At 41.5% G+C, this 17,505-nt stretch overlaps 1 protein-coding gene across 1 annotated transcript in view; it reads right to left on the bottom strand.

Moving 5' to 3' along the window:
• The window catches only part of GTF2E1 (general transcription factor IIE subunit 1), a 211,629-nt gene that overhangs the window by 152,260 nt on the left and 41,864 nt on the right, over positions 1 to 17,505 (bottom strand). The window contains exon 2 of the mRNA XM_086935626.1: positions 2,684 to 3,143. Coding sequence (XP_086791752.1) covers positions 2,684 to 3,131 — 448 coding nt within the window. The 5' untranslated portion in view covers positions 3,132 to 3,143. The remainder of the gene's footprint in view (positions 1 to 2,683; positions 3,144 to 17,505) is intronic.

Raw genomic sequence — 17,505 nt, forward strand, 5'->3', positions numbered from 1 at the left:
TCTTCACATTCTTCCACAAACTTTTTACAAATTTAACCATGCGACAAACCAGCACATAATGGCCCTTGATGCCACACTTTTGTCCCATAGCTGGACACCTTTAATCATGAGCCAGGTGAGAGGAACTGCCACACCAGTAACATTTACCCTTCAGGTCCTCTATCCTTGAATTTGACTTTTGTCTTAACCTGCTTTTATCATCCTTTTTGGGCTAACCTGAGCATCCTTTGTATGGACCTTTTCTTTAAAAAAAAAAAACAAAAAAAAAAAAACTATCTTACACCCCCCACAGCCCCTTGTATTTCTTTTTTTATGAGAGGATACAACAGCTTTAGCGCATCTGGATGTGAGCTCCGGTTGGCAGATAATGGCATTGACTTCTTAAAAAATGGACTCTTCATGCACCCATAATCGTTCCTGTAAGCTAGGATTATTGCAGTGCATAATTACTTGATCCAGCACCAGTTCATCCTCCAAGCCCCCAAACTTGCAGAACAACGCTAATATCCTTAGTGCAGCAACATAGTCCTCAATTTTCTCATTAGGACCCTGTTCCCTGTGGTAAAAGTTGTAACTGTCAATCGCTTCACAAACAATAGGTGCAAAATACGCATCCGAATCTGCGGATGCCTTTGTGAAAATGTTCCCTTCATCCCCCAAACGGAGCTTCTATTCCATTCGGTTCCAAACCTTCAAACCTTCAGGGCCAAGGCAGTGCAACAACATTTTTTTCTTTCTACGTGTCTTCAAATGTCTCAATACAAATAATTAATGAAATAATCCTACCACTCTTCCCGTTTTAAATTGTTGACCTCAACCTTCCTCGCCATAAATGCCTGCATCAAAGATAAGTTCATAGTGACCATGCATGCTGTGCAAATTACGACACCATACACAGTTTAAGTAGCTCTCCACAACTGTTCACGAAGAGAATAGGACATAGAAAAATGCCACTAATTAGGAAGGTGTGTGTGTCACCCGAGGGTAATTAACCCGACTATGCACTATCTTAAATCCAGAACATGTTCCTGTCACCGTTTAAACACAACAAACTAGATGCGGAAATATGCACATGACATCAACTGCAAAGGTTGACGACGAGATAATATCCAAAGTGTGGTGTGCACATCACCGTTAAGATGTGCTGGGATCCGATAGGTTACTAGTACATGAGACAACCCACACACTCTTCACAAAGGCCCAATCCAAAATGGCCACGATGCATGAGCGATGTGCGTAATGTGCAGAACGTGAGGGAATGCTAAATTGATCCACCGTTCTATAGCAAAATGGCTGCGAAGCGTGAGCAGGCACGCTCACCCAGAGCTTTGGTGTACAGGGGGTGATGCCAGGTAGAGTCAGTGGTGGCTTGTGACGCGCATGAAGGCAGGCACAAGCGGTAATGCTGATTGCAACGCTAGTACTATGCCGTGTGAAGTGCACGAGCGCATGGGGGAAGCCTCGCTCTGATCCATAATAACGGTCACCACAGAGGCCAAAACAGCGTAAGGCTTCAGTAAACAATCACTCTATTGCCAGTGCGGTTCCCAAAGAGAAACGTGCTGCTGTAAAGGGTTACAACAGTCACTCGCATCAAAACGGCAAAAATGTAAATTAACTTACATTTTGTAAGTCGGTTGGTCTGAAAATGGGTTCTGAGAACCCATCACAATATTAATACGGGACATTCATGATCAGGCCTGCTTATTTTAAGGTGTCTTTGATGAATTATCTCTTTCACTTTCCAAAGGTTTTCTTGAGTACTAGCACTCCTGCAATGCTTAGATGGAGGAAGGAAAGGGGTAGCTTTTGGCCTAGTTTCATGCATTGAAGCAAGAAGAGGAGTCCAACTTCTGCCCATATTCACAGAACACACAGGATGTAGTGGTATGATCTCACAGGACAGGAGCCGCAAAACATACTCCGAATAGCCTAAAGGGGCAGGTCATATGATCCCATGGGACTTAGGAGAGAGAGAATATATATCCTGTGCTCCTATTAGTTGGGTGGGAGGAGGCAGGTCTGTGCCTCCAAAACTCTGTCTGTACTCCCAGAAAACCTTGCTTTTAGCATTGTTACTCAAGCCCTGAGAACACAAAGATGCCTTTCTGTCCAGTGACCAGCCTCATCTGGCCACCTTTTAGTTTAGGAGGCTGTTTTGGTGAAAACAAATGTGCCTTACAATCAACACCAGCCCAACACAAGACAAGATTAAACAATGTAAAAGTGGAAAAAAGTTAAAATATCTAACCAGTTATGTTCTTATTCTTAAGTTCTTCTTTGGAATGCTATGAGGTAGGATTACATTACATGATGTTAGAAGGTTATGTATGTCACATAGAATGTTTGCTTTTGATCTTGAGAGCAGTTTGATTGGAGTTTGCTGGAGCGTTGGTTGTACTTTACTTGCTCCTCAACAATAAAGGATTTCTTACAACTACAAGGTGTACTCCTTCTTAACACCAGTTCCAATCATTATTCAAAAATGTAAGAAACACTATCTTTCACATGTCAACATTATGGAGCACTTCACTTGAGATCACTTTATTTAATTCCAGGCACATGCACTAGTCGACAACAATGACACTTAATATACCCTGCAGCCAATGATGACAAGAGACAAACAGGTAACCCGCAGTCATGCACAGTGTAGGCTAGTCTTTAATGACTCAATCCTTCTTACCAGTCATCATGTCAAACAGCTGGTTGGCCTCCAGATCCGTGAAGGTGCTGAAGCAGTTGGGGCACTTGAAGCTGGCCCGGTTGGTCGAGTCTCTCTCGTCGGTCTCAATTCTCCGCCTCATGTGGTCCAGTTTGTACTTCACTACGTTCACCAGCAGGCGGTAGTTTATGAAGTAGTAGTTATGCCGTGTGGCTTTGCCATCGGGGGCAGTCTCTACACGCATCCTGCATTTAATGAATTTGTCCGCCTTGAGGGTGTTGAGAACCGCCCGCAGCTGCTTGCGGTCAAATTTGAGCAGCTCCAACATGTCCTCCTCCTTCACACAGGGGTTTCTGATCAGGATGTCCAGAGCCAGGGCATGTTCCAGGCCATAAAACCCACGGACCACATACTTAGCCAAGCGCTTCAATGCAGCAGGAACTTCTGTGAGGACATCTGGGTCAGTCATCTTGGCACCAAGCTAGGAAAAATAACAGAAAGCATCTATTAGTTGCTGGAAAAGAAAACAGAGCAATGTAGCCACCAACAAGTCCACTTTCATCAAAAACCTTCCAAGATGAACGGGCTTCTGGAAAAGCTACAATAATATTTAATTTCAGGTTCCAAGCCAGGTCACAAATTAGCAATGAGGGGAAAACATGTTAATTCCCATAGAATTATCAAATTGATAAAGTTTAGTCTCAAACGTTACAGAACTCGGTTCATAAATTTAGCCATAAAGGCAAAATGTATCCCATTACCATCAAGATATGAACAAGATCGCCTACAAGCATACAAACAAAAAAACATCTAGTGAACAGAAGCGGAGAAATAAGCACAATTTATATGAACACACAGACTTGTGATTGAAGACTTGTGCTTCAAAATGGCCCATCAGTAATTAAATTATTATGCAAGAAACAATCCCAGTGCCCAACCAATTAAATGGCTCCCACATAAATCATGCTTGGGGATTAGCCACAGACTGCCATATGCCTTACAATGAATATGCTATACGCAAAGCAGAAGCAAAGACAAGGAGATCCAATTAAAAATGGAACAGGAGCAAACAGCACCATTTGCCTAGTCGAAGAATGGTGACACTGTTATGAGATGAAGACTAAAATTAAATTGCTAAAAATTATAACGAGTTACATCAAATAACAGAAAACATTGCTCTAATCCAGGACATTTGGTTCATGTTGCTGAAATAAAATGCAGTTTCCAATACTCAAAAGTTTCCAATCTTGAGAGGTGGCTTGTTACTGCAACTACATTCTACGGTATACTGGAAGCATAGAGTATCATAGGTAGAAGAGAGAACAGCATTCTCACAGGCCCTGCATAAACTCTCATCCCCCACACAGTCCAGTCGACTACCAACAGCAGTACAGCAATGCAATGTACAGCAAAGTACATTTCTACAATTAGAATGCCAGTGTGGGCTGGAATGTCACTCTCTGAAACAAGTACTTTGCTGTACACTATACTGCTGTGCTTCATTTTATCACGGTTCCATCTTTTAAAACTTCCTACTTCAACTGCAAGCATCGGCCTCTATGCCTACTGCCCAACACAATCACCTGTCCTCTGAGGAAACCGAATGTTTTGGGCCCAGTATGATGACAGGCAGATTACTACAGTTATAAGGTTACATTAAGAGTTAGAAGACTGTGTAGGTGCCCAAAAAAGCAAACTAAAAAGAATCCAAGGAAAAGCACTGGAATGGATCATCTCATTCCTCACCGGAAGAACTCAGAGAGTCCGGCTCCCTCCATTCAAATCAGAGGCCTCTGAAGTCATCTGCGGCGTGCCGCAAGGATCGTCACTCAGCCCCACCCTCTTCAACGTGTACATGAGCCCCCTTGCAGCCATCGTTCGCCAACACAATCTCAACATCATCTCCTACGCTGACGACACCCAACTGATCCTCTCACTCACCAAAGACCCCAACACCGCCAAAAACAACTTACACGAAGGAATGAAAGAAGTAGCCGAGTGGATGAAGCACAGCCGTCTGAAACTTAACTCAGTGTAGTATCCTGGTTTGGATGCCATGTGCCTTTCCCATTAACCTGTCTTGCTACTCAGCCTATCTGGGTGAATGATAGAATGTTGAGTGTGTGAGGTAATATGGAATGTGTGGTGTGCCTGGTGGATGGATGACAGTTGGATGAGAGGGCTGAGTAGCAAGAGAGCTACTCCTGGTGGGGCTTAGGAGAGACTTGAATGATACTTAAAGGATTACTTGATTTAACCTGAAATTCATCTAATAAACATCATCAATCAATACTACTCGGCTACAGATCATCTTATTACATTTGGCGACGAGGATGGGATCTGCCAAACCACGTTAGCGATGGGCACTGGAATACAACGGTGAGCATCAGTTTTTACTATAATGAACTTCCGTTGTATAGCCTGGCATTTTTTGAAAACTTACTTGATCACGAGCCAGCCACATATTCGTGTCTCGTTCTTTCTGACGTCGGATCTTTACGCAGCACGCCCACGTAAGCAGTACAGCACGCAGCAGACATTTTGACTCTTGTTGTGGTATCCTAGCAACCGAACGAGGAAAATCTCCTTCGTTTGACTAGCGCACTGTATCAGCGCTATCCTTTACTGAAGTTCACCACGCAGATATTTCTGTTTGCAGCTTTTATTCCCAGGGCACCGGTGTTATTTTTCAGATTATCGTAATGGATCAGCAGGTACTGTTACTTTTAGTTTCTTCAGTCTGCTTAGTGCATCTTTTATTCCAAAGGTGTCATGTTCTACAGATGGGCACGCTTCATGATTTATTGTAGTTATAGTCTACATTGGCATTTAAATACAGCGCGTCCAACTCTTCAGCGACGCGCACGCTTTCCTATAATTAATTAAATACAGCAGTCGTCAAGATTTAAGCCTGCCTCAAGTTTATGATATCTGATCTTCATCTCATTATGACAGCGGTGTCTACTTTAGTTATTTTAATTTGTTGTTTTAAAAGGAGACTGAATTTTAATATTTGAATATGTATTGTACATCATTTATTTTATATGATACCTTATTACTTTGATGCCTATTGCTGCATAGGATTTGGAATGGTTATGTGGCATGTGTTTAATGCATCGCATTTTTAATATGCACGGTTAATATGTTTTGAACACTCTTTACGATCTGTTTATCGAATTTAGCCCGTGTTCTTCAAGGATAACACAATGTAGGTATAGCATTCTAAAGGTAATTTTCTATTTTTAATGGTTTGTCTACATAAGTTTTAAATGTAGCATGAACGGAAGAATGGCATTCTAAAATTAATTTGCTATTTTGAATATTAAAGTACTACCTTGTGTTAAACATGTAAAAACAGTGGTGACATGAAGGAGCGGAAGAATAGCATTCTAAAGTTAATTTGCTATGCTTGAAGATTTTACATGAATTTTAATAGCATACTAAAGTTAATTTGCTATCCTAGAAGATTTTACATGAATTTTAATAGCATTCTAAAGTTAATTTGCTATCCTAGAAGATTTTACATGAATTTTAATAGCATTCTAAAGTTAATTTGCTATCCTAGAAGATTATTACAAGAATTTTAAAAGCATTCTAAAGTTAATTTGCTGTTTTGTATAGTAAAGTCAATGCTATACACATATGTATTCTTTATAGTTAAATGCTACACGTTAGCATATGTGTTGCATACATTGCACGTGACTCTATAGTTTAGTCACTTTCATATTCCTATTTGGTGTACGTTGTGCACACGTCACTTTATAGGAATTATAATTTTATTAAATACTTTTTGGTGATTTTCTCGTTCGCATATTTTAATTGTTGACTTTTCCGTTTCTTTCACTTTGCTGGTCTGGCCAACTGGCATGTGTGTGAGTTTCGGTCAATTCTATTCATTACATCTTGTGAATTTCATTGCGAAAATATTGCGAAATATCAATTATTCCTGTTTTACGTGTAAAGAGGGAAGGGGTGGTCGCATTGTATACTTTTATGTTTTATGATTGTTAAGTTTTACAATGCTAGTTTCTATTGTAGAACGACCATTCTCATTTTTACACTTTTCATTTGTTTGTTCCTTCTAAGGGGGAAGGTGGTGTAGTATCCTGGTTTGGATGCCATGTGCCTTTCCCATTAACCTGTCTTGCTACTCAGCCTATCTGGGTGAATGATAGAATGTTGAGTGTGTGAGGTAATATGGAATGTGTGGTGTGCCTGGTGGATGGATGACAGTTGGATGAGAGGGCTGAGTAGCAAGAGAGCTACTCCTGGTGGGGCTTAGGAGAGACTTGAATGATACTTAAAGGATTACTTGATTTAACCTGAAATTCATCTAATAAACATCATCAATCAATACTACTCGGCTACAGATCATCTTATTACACTCAGACAAAACAGAAGTCCTCATCTTAGGCACCTCCCCCTCCTCCTGGGATGACTCTTGGTGGCCAGAGGCCCTTGGAAAAGCACCCATCCCGACCGTCCACGCACGGAACCTGGGTGTCATCCTGGACTCCTCACTCTCGATGACCAGACAAGTCAACGCCGTCTCATCATCTTGCTTCAACATTCTTCGCATGCTCAAAAAAACATTTAGCTGGATCCCCACCGAAACTAGAAAAACGGTCACTCACGCACTGGTCACGAGCCGCCTGGACTACGGAAACACCCTATACGCCGGTACCACCGCAAAACTCCAGAAAAAACTCCAACGCATCCAGAACGCTTCAGCCAGGCTCATACTAGATATCCCGCGTAAAGAACACATCTCTGGTCACCTGAAAAACCTCCACTGGCTCCCCGTAAATAAGAGGATTACTTTCCGCCTCTTAACCCACGCACACAAAGCACTTTACGAACTTGGACCCGAGTGCCTCAACACACGACTGTCCTTCTACACCCCCTCCCGTCAGCTACGATCCTCCAACCAAGCCCTTGCACTGTTCCTCGCATCAACAAAGCCACCATGGGAGGTAGATCCTTCTCCTACCTGGCAGCTAAAACCTGGAACTCTTCCCACTCACCTTCGCCTTACTCAGAACCACCTAGCATTCAGAAAGCAACTTAAAACTTGGATATTCGACAAGTAATTCCCCCCCTTCCTCAAGCGCCTTGAGACCCTATGGGTATGTAGCGCGCTATATAAATTTTGACTTTACTGGACTTGAGACTTTACAATGTGAGTAGTAAGGGTTTTTTGTTAACAGACAAAAATAAAAAAAAGTTATTTACATATAACATCGCTCCATCAGGTTTGGCATCCTTGACTGACTCGTATGGTGGGAGGTCTGTCTGTCTCTACAAAGGGTTTAAATGGACGCTGAAGAACTATTACACTGCCTATGTCACAAAGCTCAGGATTCCAACCATTGTGATTAGGTTTGTAAGGCATAAGAGGATGTAACTCAACGGCTAGAGCAGTCGACCTTGAACTGGAGAACGGGGTTCGAGTCTTGGCAACGACGCTCAACATCCTGTGATTCTGGGCAAATCACTTATCTCCCCGTGCCTAACAAAAATGAATGTGTCCATCTTTATTGAAACTGGTGCTCATGTAAAGCGCTCCGATACCCGATTTCTCTGGTCTACTTCGCGCTACATTAAACTCTATAAAATAAAAAAATAAAATAAAACAAGGCCTCAATAGCACTTCCAAACAATCTCCAACATCTATCTGGAGATTCCTTCTGGCAGATAAACCGCATCATCTAACCCTTTTTTCCCCACAGAGTTTAGAAAATATTTAGAAGGAAAAACAATCAAACTCATAATAATCAATGAATATCAACCTGGAATGATACTCTCCTTCTTACTACATTTCTGAAGACTGAGACCTTGGAACAGCCACTGCTCCCTTCTGACTCATAGGTATCTCTTCAGCACAACTGTGGAAGCTACCAAGAGGCTTATGGATGAAACTATAACTCACACTATGCCAGCATCTACACACAGCATGTGCTTGTGCCAGGAGAACTTCAGACAGAGAATGCCCTGTTAGGTCGCCGAGACAGACTAGCAAAGGGAGTTTAATTCCTTTCTGTTTTCTGTAATACGAGTCTCTGTAAGGCGGAGAACCTAGGTGGGAACTAAGAAGCTTTGAATTGGGTGAAAGTTCTGATACCAGAGGCATTGGAAAATTTCTTATAACATTTTTGGCTCTCTGTCTATTCTAGTGGTTCAATCCCACACTCGCAAGCTAGGTAAATTGGAAACACATTATTGGGTCAAGGGGGTAGGTGGGACAAAGACTTTCTTTGCAAGCAAAAAGTTTCAGGAGAACAACACAGACTCAGATCATTAATACTGCATTCAAATTGGTTAATACAGCTTAGAGTGGATTGGTTCGTTAGGAACTTTATCTTCCTCTCACAATCTTTATTCAAATAAAGACTAGTGATGAGGGTAGCCCACGTGGAACTTGCCCTGTTTCTTCTGAGTCAGAAGATGGGCAAGAAAGCAAACTAGAACATCCCGAGATCTATACTACTGACATCCCCGATATGACCTCCACCCTTGACATCAGCAGGAGGGAGCAAAAAGATATGCAGTTTTCACTAGATTTTTAATTCACGTAGGTGTTTGAATGGGTAAATAGGATGTCAATGAATACCATGATCTGTACAGGCACGAAAATTGCAACAATAAATGCAGGGTTAATGTATGCCATAACCTGTGCCCAGATAATGTCAATATGCATAAATGCAATATCAATGTATGCCATAATGTAAGCCCGCAAAACAGTGTCCATACCGGCAGTAACACAATCAACGTATGTCCTAATTCATGCACGAATGACAATATTGTTACCAATAAAAACAATGTCGATGTAAGCCACGATCGAGCCACACATAACTATGTCAATATCAGCAAAGAAAATATTGATGTACGCTATAACAACTGCGCGCACAATGTTAAGAACATCTTCTGATTTATTTAAATTCAAATTACTTGAATCTCAACGATGTTGGCCCTGTTCTCATGATACTGCTGATTTCATGCACATGTTTTTTTATTGTCCCTTTGTTAAATCTTTCTGGTTGTAAATTTGGTCACAGTTGAACAAAATTTTGAACACTTCATTTCCCTTTGAAATTGTACATATTTTCCTAGGTGGCTCTTCATCCCCATTTGGGATGTTCATTGTAATTTTCGTAAACTTATAGACTTTGCTTTGGCGGTTTCTTTCCAGGTTATTACCACTAACTGGAAAGACACTTCCAAATTATCTTATAATGCCTGGTGGAACTTGTTATGCCATCATCATTGACTTGATCGTGCCTTTGCCACCACGACCACTTTATTAATCAAAAGGGATTTTGTTTGGCTGCTGTTAACAGACTTTCTTTCTAGATCTGTTTAAAGTTTAGATACCTTCTTATGCACCCTACTCTTCTGTTTCATTTTTTTATATTAATAATGTTTCTTAATGTATTTTTATCCAAATGTATGAACCATTTTGTTGACTATTCCTTTCCTCTTTTCTCTTCTTCTTTCTCCTCTTTTTTTCCCGTTTCTTTCTTCTCTCCTTCTCCCCTTCTTTTTTCTCTCCTTTGAAATGAAAATCTTCAAGAAAATCTTTTTCCCTTGGTACTGCATATGGGCCCCTTTTGGGGCGTTTCTCTTTATTGTTATATTTTGTTCATATCATGTAATCTTATTACTACTTTTTTTTTTCTTTGGTATTTGTTGTTTACATTGTATATTTGTTTCAATAAAGCTTTTTTAAACTTTAAAAAAAAAAAGATATAAAATTTACCCTACCCATAAAGTAAGAGGTTGAAATATCTAAGCGGTGCTGACCACATTATGGACAATCTAAGTCCAAGAGTTTTTAGGGCCTCTGATACGTCTCCCAAATCATCAAAACCTCTCTCCTAGTGATCCAAAAAGGGAGTACTTCTAAAATGTGGGACAGATCACAAAACTCTTAACATGGAATTTTGATGGCTTGCTATGGGATCGCCACTGCTAACATCAGAACCCTCGCTACTGGATCTTCATGGAGCACAAAAGAATCCTCTATTGTTTCAGCAAAACCTCTCCCATTTGCACTCTTTGCATCGCTCTCACTTCTGATTATATGCTCATCCTTGCACACACTACTATTGTTATTATTCGCTTATACTGCCAGTCGGAGACTGAGCCCCATGATAATCTATCATCCATCAATAGTTTATTTTGGGAGCTTTAACTTCATCGCTTAACCCCATCAGATGAGCAACATTTTTCAACAACTTCCCTCTGCTGAGGTGCCAAGCCTTCTCATCACATAATTTAACAGCATCCTTCATACAGTGAAATACTTTCTTGGAAACTGAAAAAAAATCTTCCCACCTTTAGCAGCTATACAACCATGTTTGACATGTACTCGATGAGAGATGGTGTTACTTCACTTCAGGTGAGTTGCACTGAAATCTTTTATTATGTAATAATCTCAAAGGAAAACCTTTCCTACTAAAACTTTCGTCCTAAGATTTAATTAGGGTGGCAGTGGTCACCTTATCTAAAACCTATGAAAACAGATCTACCAGCCCTACCATATATTTTGACTTTCACTCTCCCAAAACCCCGAACCATAGGATCTAAAGCCAGGGATTCCCACAGTACTGTTGGCTACTCTATCAGACTTTAATGGGGTACAGAATCTTACAGGACTTGTTGGATCTCGCACGATGCCAACACTCCTGCACCAACCCCTCAATACCAATAACTAAATTAGGTCCCCAACACAGATTCTCAAATCATTGCGTCCTTAAGATGCCAATATGGCCTTCATGGGATAGTACTACCTTCCTATTCCCAGGGACAGCGAAATATGCAATTCTGCAGCCTGAGCGTTTTCACATTATTAAAAATGTGCGGTATTTGCCCCATAATCTGTTGCATAAGTCGTTGTAAAGGATATGCTTCATTTATTGCTCATTTAATTTCCTTGAACGTCTTTGGCATTCTTTATGCCACAGGAACTTTGATTTATTCCTCAAAAGCTGAAGCATATGATAGGTCATATCTGAAAAAATATGCACAAATTATGAGTAAAACACATTGTTTGCGACCCTTTGTCCTGAGCAAGGCACAAACACCATCCCAGCAACCAGAATATGAGCGAGTGTCACTTCAGTTGGGGCATGATGACCCAAGGCATCTGGAGATACGAGTGGGGGGAAACGGAGCCAGGGCACAATAACTTATTTCAATGGCAGCGTCTCCAACACATCGAGAAGATAGTCCATGCCAAGAGATAAGTGAGGAAGGAGTACCTAAGGTGGTGGGCAGAAAATACATTTAAAAAAAACAAGTCAGAGAGAACAGGAGGGTTTGTGGCAGTGGTGGGATAAACCAGGAAGTAGGCCCAGGCTGTGGTGGCTTGTATCCCGTGTTTTTTTAATCCACTGGCCTGTATTCTTGTACCCTGTTTTTTTTTAATCCACTGGCTTGTCTTCTTGCTACAGTCCACATTAGCAGACATAAAACAGAAGGCCAGATAACAAGATGCGCTGCACCTTGGTTGTTCAGCGTTTATCCCCTAACCAGTAGAAGAACATTAGCTATTCTCTACGTAGCCAATCAATGCTGTTACACAGAACATCCTCTTGACCAATTACCATATTCTGGTAATGTGTGTACCATCTAGCATCCTAAGGCCAAAAACAAGCATTCAGGCAGAAATTGCTAGCTACAGAAAAGCTTGTCCGGTAAGGGCTTTTTCCACACAGCTCTGGGATTCCAGATGACCACCAAGGCAGGCATGAATAGATTAGCTTTCACTGCAACTGGTTCTCTTCCCTCCAGCATACCGACTCCCTTGATGGGTTCCAGTGCTAAAGGGCAAGCCCAGCAGGGCTTATACAGAGGTTTTAAAGTAAACATATCTAAGAAGCACGGGTGCCACAAAAAGCAGGGGCCTTGTTAGGTCAATAGGCTTGTTCTGCAGTTAATTTCTGCATTTATGCCTGTTTTGATGAAGAGGAGTATGTGAGCGTCACTATGTGTAAGGTAACCTACATTTTGCAACAAAAAAGACAGATAGGGTAAGGGTCCTTGGGGAGTTTAAAGACCAAGCACAATTACATACGCCTGAGTACAACTTTAACAACACAAGGTAACTGTGGGTCTACATGCATCAGAAGTTGTGAAGGTATGACCACCAACCTACTATCAGTTAGAGCATAATCCTAAAATAGTGAATGATGCTTCTCGGGTGTGAAAGTACCCATCAGATATCGTTCGGTGCCGCCCTTGTCATCATATGGGACTCCTTACACCAAGGAGGATATTACTGCATCTCACGATGGAGAGGCGGATGCCACAGTATAACTGTAGAGGTAACCTAACAACGATATCTGGAAAGCAGTGCGTGTGAAAAAGTGATAGTGAACAATCTAAAATTGAAGAGTATGGAGGAAAAACTATTTATTAGGTACCTCTCATACTTCCAAGGCTAAAAACCAGTGCGGAAATAACAACATAAAGACAAAGACACATTGGTATTTGAAAGAAAGCATCTCTGTAGATGATGCATCTATATCACTCTTTGTTATATATACTTCTAGTATCCATACAGGTATATCAGAAGCCCAACATCAGTATTGTCGCCCACTCACCTTCTTGGTTGGACGTGGGTACTGCGCCTCACCTGGCTGCGGCTCAGGTAGATAGAGCACCGCTCTATTAATAATAAACAGATGCAGGTCATAAATACATCATGTTAATTCTTGTCACACGATCTACAACGTTCAAAGAGGGAGTGCTAGAAGGTAAGAATGTCACAGGAGTGTACCAGCATTGGTGATGCACGCTTTATTTGACTCCGATAGCAGTGTTTATACTAAGTATCTTCCCAGTGTCAACAGAAGCTACTCGTCCTTAAAAACACGTAAACTACAATCCAAACCTCCCCTATAGATGATGTTGCTTGGGAGGACCCTTTCAGCATGCACACTCTTTAATTATGCTAGTCTTATGTCAGATAAATGTTAGCTTGAGCCCGTTATCATTCACATTGATGGTATACTCATGGTTATGTGGCAGACGAGACTCAGCAACACCTAGGGCTTCAGTCTTGCTTAAATTAAGGGTTCTGTTGTCATTAGATAACGTCTGGTATGTAAAAGCGCCATAACAGTTCACTCGAGATAGAACTGATTGCCAAATTGCACATTTACAAGGTCACGATCTCTCCATTGCATGCTCTGATTAAAAACCCATAAACTACAATCCAAACCTCCCCTGTAGGTGATATTGCTTGGGGAGGACCCTTTAAGCATGCACACTCTTTTAATTATGCTAGTCTCATGCCAAACAGATTATAGCTTAAGCCCGTTGTCATTCACATTGATGGTATATTCATAGTTACGTGGCAGACGAGACTCAGCAAACCGGAAGAAATTTTCTTTCATGGCCAGGCTTGCCAGGTTCATTTTCAGAGACTGGTGTGATTGAATTGAGATCTCTTTCTAGTAATAGATTTTCTATTACAGACAACGTGTCGTCCTGAGGTATTGACGTATACAAAGACTCGACGTCAAACGAAACCAGTAGGTCAGTATTCATGTCGAATTCAATTTCTGGGAGAATTCGAAGCACGTCTTTCGTGTCCTGCAAGAATGTTGGTATTTCTCTCACCATAGGACGAAGAAAAATATCTACAAATGTAGATAATGGTTCCAAAAGGGAACCAATCCCAGATATAATTGGGCCACCTGGTGGTGGATGTTGGTTCTTATGTACCTTTGGGAGTACGTAAAAATAAGGCATGATAGGGTGTGGGGTACGCAAGTATTGAGCTTCGTTGTGGGTCACCCACCCTTCTGAGTGTGCTTCTTCAATGATGTGGCCGATCGTGTTGGTGAGTCTCTCTGTAGGGTCCTCAGTTAGTTCTTGATAGGCTCTGCTGTCTTTTAACAAAGGTTATGCCTTATTTAAACCGAGCATGCAATAGAGAGATCGTGAGCTTGTAAATGTGCAATTTTGTAAACAGTTCTATCTCGAGTGAGCTGTTATGGCGCTCCCTATACACCGGACGGTATCTAATCTAATCTAAGAACCCTTAAATTTAAGGAAGACTGAAGCCCTAGGTTTTGCGGAGTCTCATCTGCCACGTAACTATGAATATACCATCAATGTGAATGACAACGGGCTTAAGCTATAATCTGTTTGGCATAAGACTAGCATAATTAAAAGAGTGTGCATGCTTAAAGGGTCCTCCCAAGCAATATCACCTACAGGGGAGGCTTGGATTGTAGTTTATGGGTTTTTAATCCGAGCATGCAATGGAGAGATTGTGACCTTGTAAATGTGCAATTTGGCAATCAGTTCTATCTCGAGTGAACTGTTATGGCGCTTTTACATACCAGACGTTATCTAATGACAACAGAACCCTTAATTTAAGCAAGACTGAAGCCCTAGGTGTTGCTGAGTCTCGTCTGCCACATAACCATGAGTATACCATCAATGTGAATGATAACGGGCTCAAGCTAACATTTATCTGACATAAGACTAGCATAATTAAAGAGTGTGCATGCTGAAAGGGTCCTCCCAAGCAACATCATCTATAGGGGAGGTTTGGATTGTAGTTTACGTGTTTTTAAGGACGAGTAGCTTCTGTTGACACTGGGAAGATACTTAGTATAAACACTGCTATCAGAGTCAAATAAAGCGTGCATCACCAATGCTGGTACACTCCTGTGACATTCTTACCTTCAAGCCCTCCCTCTTTGAACGTTGTAGATCGTGTGACATGATGTATTTATGACCTGCATCTGTTTATTATTAATAGAGCGGTGCTCTATCTACCTGAGCCGCAGCCAGGTGAGGCGCAGTACCCACGTCCAACCAAGAAGGTAAGTGGGCGACAATACTGATGTTGGGCTTCTGATATACCTGTATGGATACTAGAAGTATATATATAACAAAGAGTGATATAGATGCATCATCTACAGAGATGCTTTCTTTCAAATACCAATGTGTCTTTGTCTTTATGTTGTTGTGTGTGTATGATACATTGACCTATGCCACTTGGACGTGACTTTTCTAGGTATCTGGTGGACAACTACGGATCCTAGGCGTCGAGGTGACACTTATGGTTTTTTCACTCACATGGGTGATTTCTAGATATTTCACATTCACGCAGTAGCGAAGTTTTGGTCCTGAAGAAAGCAGTGGACACCAGGTCCTCTGACTGCTGAAACAGGTCGACCTTACCAAGTAAATAGTAGCTATTTGTTGAAAACTACTATATTTCCGCACTGGTTTTTAGCCTTGGAAGTATGAGAGGTACCTAATAAATAGTTTTTCCTCCATACTCTTCAATTTTTGATTGTTCACTATCACTTTGTCACACGCACTGCTTTCCAGATATCGTGGTTAGGTTACCTCTACAGACCCTTAGTTATACTGTGGCATCCGCCTCTCCATCGTGAGATGCAGTAATATCCTCCTTGGTGTAAGGAGTCCCATATGATGACAAGGGCGGCACCGAACGATATCTGATGGGTACTTTCACACCCGAGAAGCATCATTCACTATTTTAGGATTATGCTCTAACTGATAGTAGGTTGGTGGTCATACCTTCACAACTTCTGATGCATGTAGACCCACAGTTACCTTGTGTTGTTAAACCTACATTTTGCACCATACGTCCTCAGGCACACCCATCTACAAGCAAGTGAATCACAGAAGAATTTCAGAGCGCACTATCATCCTGTAAACTAAAAAAACGATTTTTTGTCAAAAGAGGTGCAGGCAAATTGTCAAGCAGAGGGGGATGTGCACACTTGTGTCCTATGAAAAACAATATTCTAGACTACATGCACACTGGCAGAAAACTGTGAAAGACAATGATAGCCAGCTAAAAGCACCCATATTACTACTGTACGAAGAAAATGGTAATGTTACCGGCTCCAAAATGGAGGTTGCAGTGTTGTGGACTCTCCCTCACATGCGCAACTAAAGTAATCCATAAGGACTGAATGAAGCAAGGACACGGTGATCAGACACAGAACTGCTAGTATTAGGCTTAGGTAGGGTTAGTGTTGCATGGAACAGGCAAGTATAAGGGGCATCGGGAAAGAGTAAAGAAGTGCAGCAGAACCCGAGATCACTTGGTCCCCTGGCTTCTGATGGTGTGCGTAATTTAACAAACACGTTTCAAACAATCGCGGATGGAGGCTAGGCGAACCCTGATAAGGTTTTAATAATCCTGTATCAAAGGAGCAAGTGCTGCAAGACTGACATGGCCAAATGGATAAAAATGAAACAAATCTGCTAAGCCATAATTTCAACAATCAGTCCTGAAGAGAAATTCCTCAAAAATAGAAACTTCTGAGCCTAGCAGAAAACCCAGGAAGATTTGAGCAAACTAACGAATAATGGATGTGCCTTCACACTGATCATGCACCAGTGAACCCAGGGGTGTCCAGGACAACACTCATACAGCCTTGCGCAGCAGGCGACCACTCTGAAGATCCTTGCCTCCACGAGGCACTGGATGATTCAAACCCGAGTACATAGCCAGAGTGGGGCAGTATATGGTCACCATGTCTAATGTGACCAGGTCAGACAGCTCGGTTTTTTCTTTGCATTGTGAGACTTGTGGCTTCTTCCAGTTATAAACACAGAACTTCAAATACCAGAATGCAAAGAAAAAAAATACTGGGACCAGAAAAGTAACTCGAACTTCACATTTTTGTAACAGACAGAACGACATGCTTAGCCTTAGAGTTTCACTAGAGTGATTTGTTTTAAGAAGCATACTCTCAGATGCCGTTAATTAAATATGTTTTTTACAGGCAATCACATATACAAATAACCCACAGTGGCACATATCCAGATGTGCACATCCC

Source organism: Lissotriton vulgaris, chromosome 8 (genome assembly GCF_964263255.1).
Source record: "Lissotriton vulgaris chromosome 8, aLisVul1.2, whole genome shotgun sequence".
Taxonomy (NCBI): Eukaryota; Metazoa; Chordata; class Amphibia; order Caudata; family Salamandridae; genus Lissotriton; species Lissotriton vulgaris.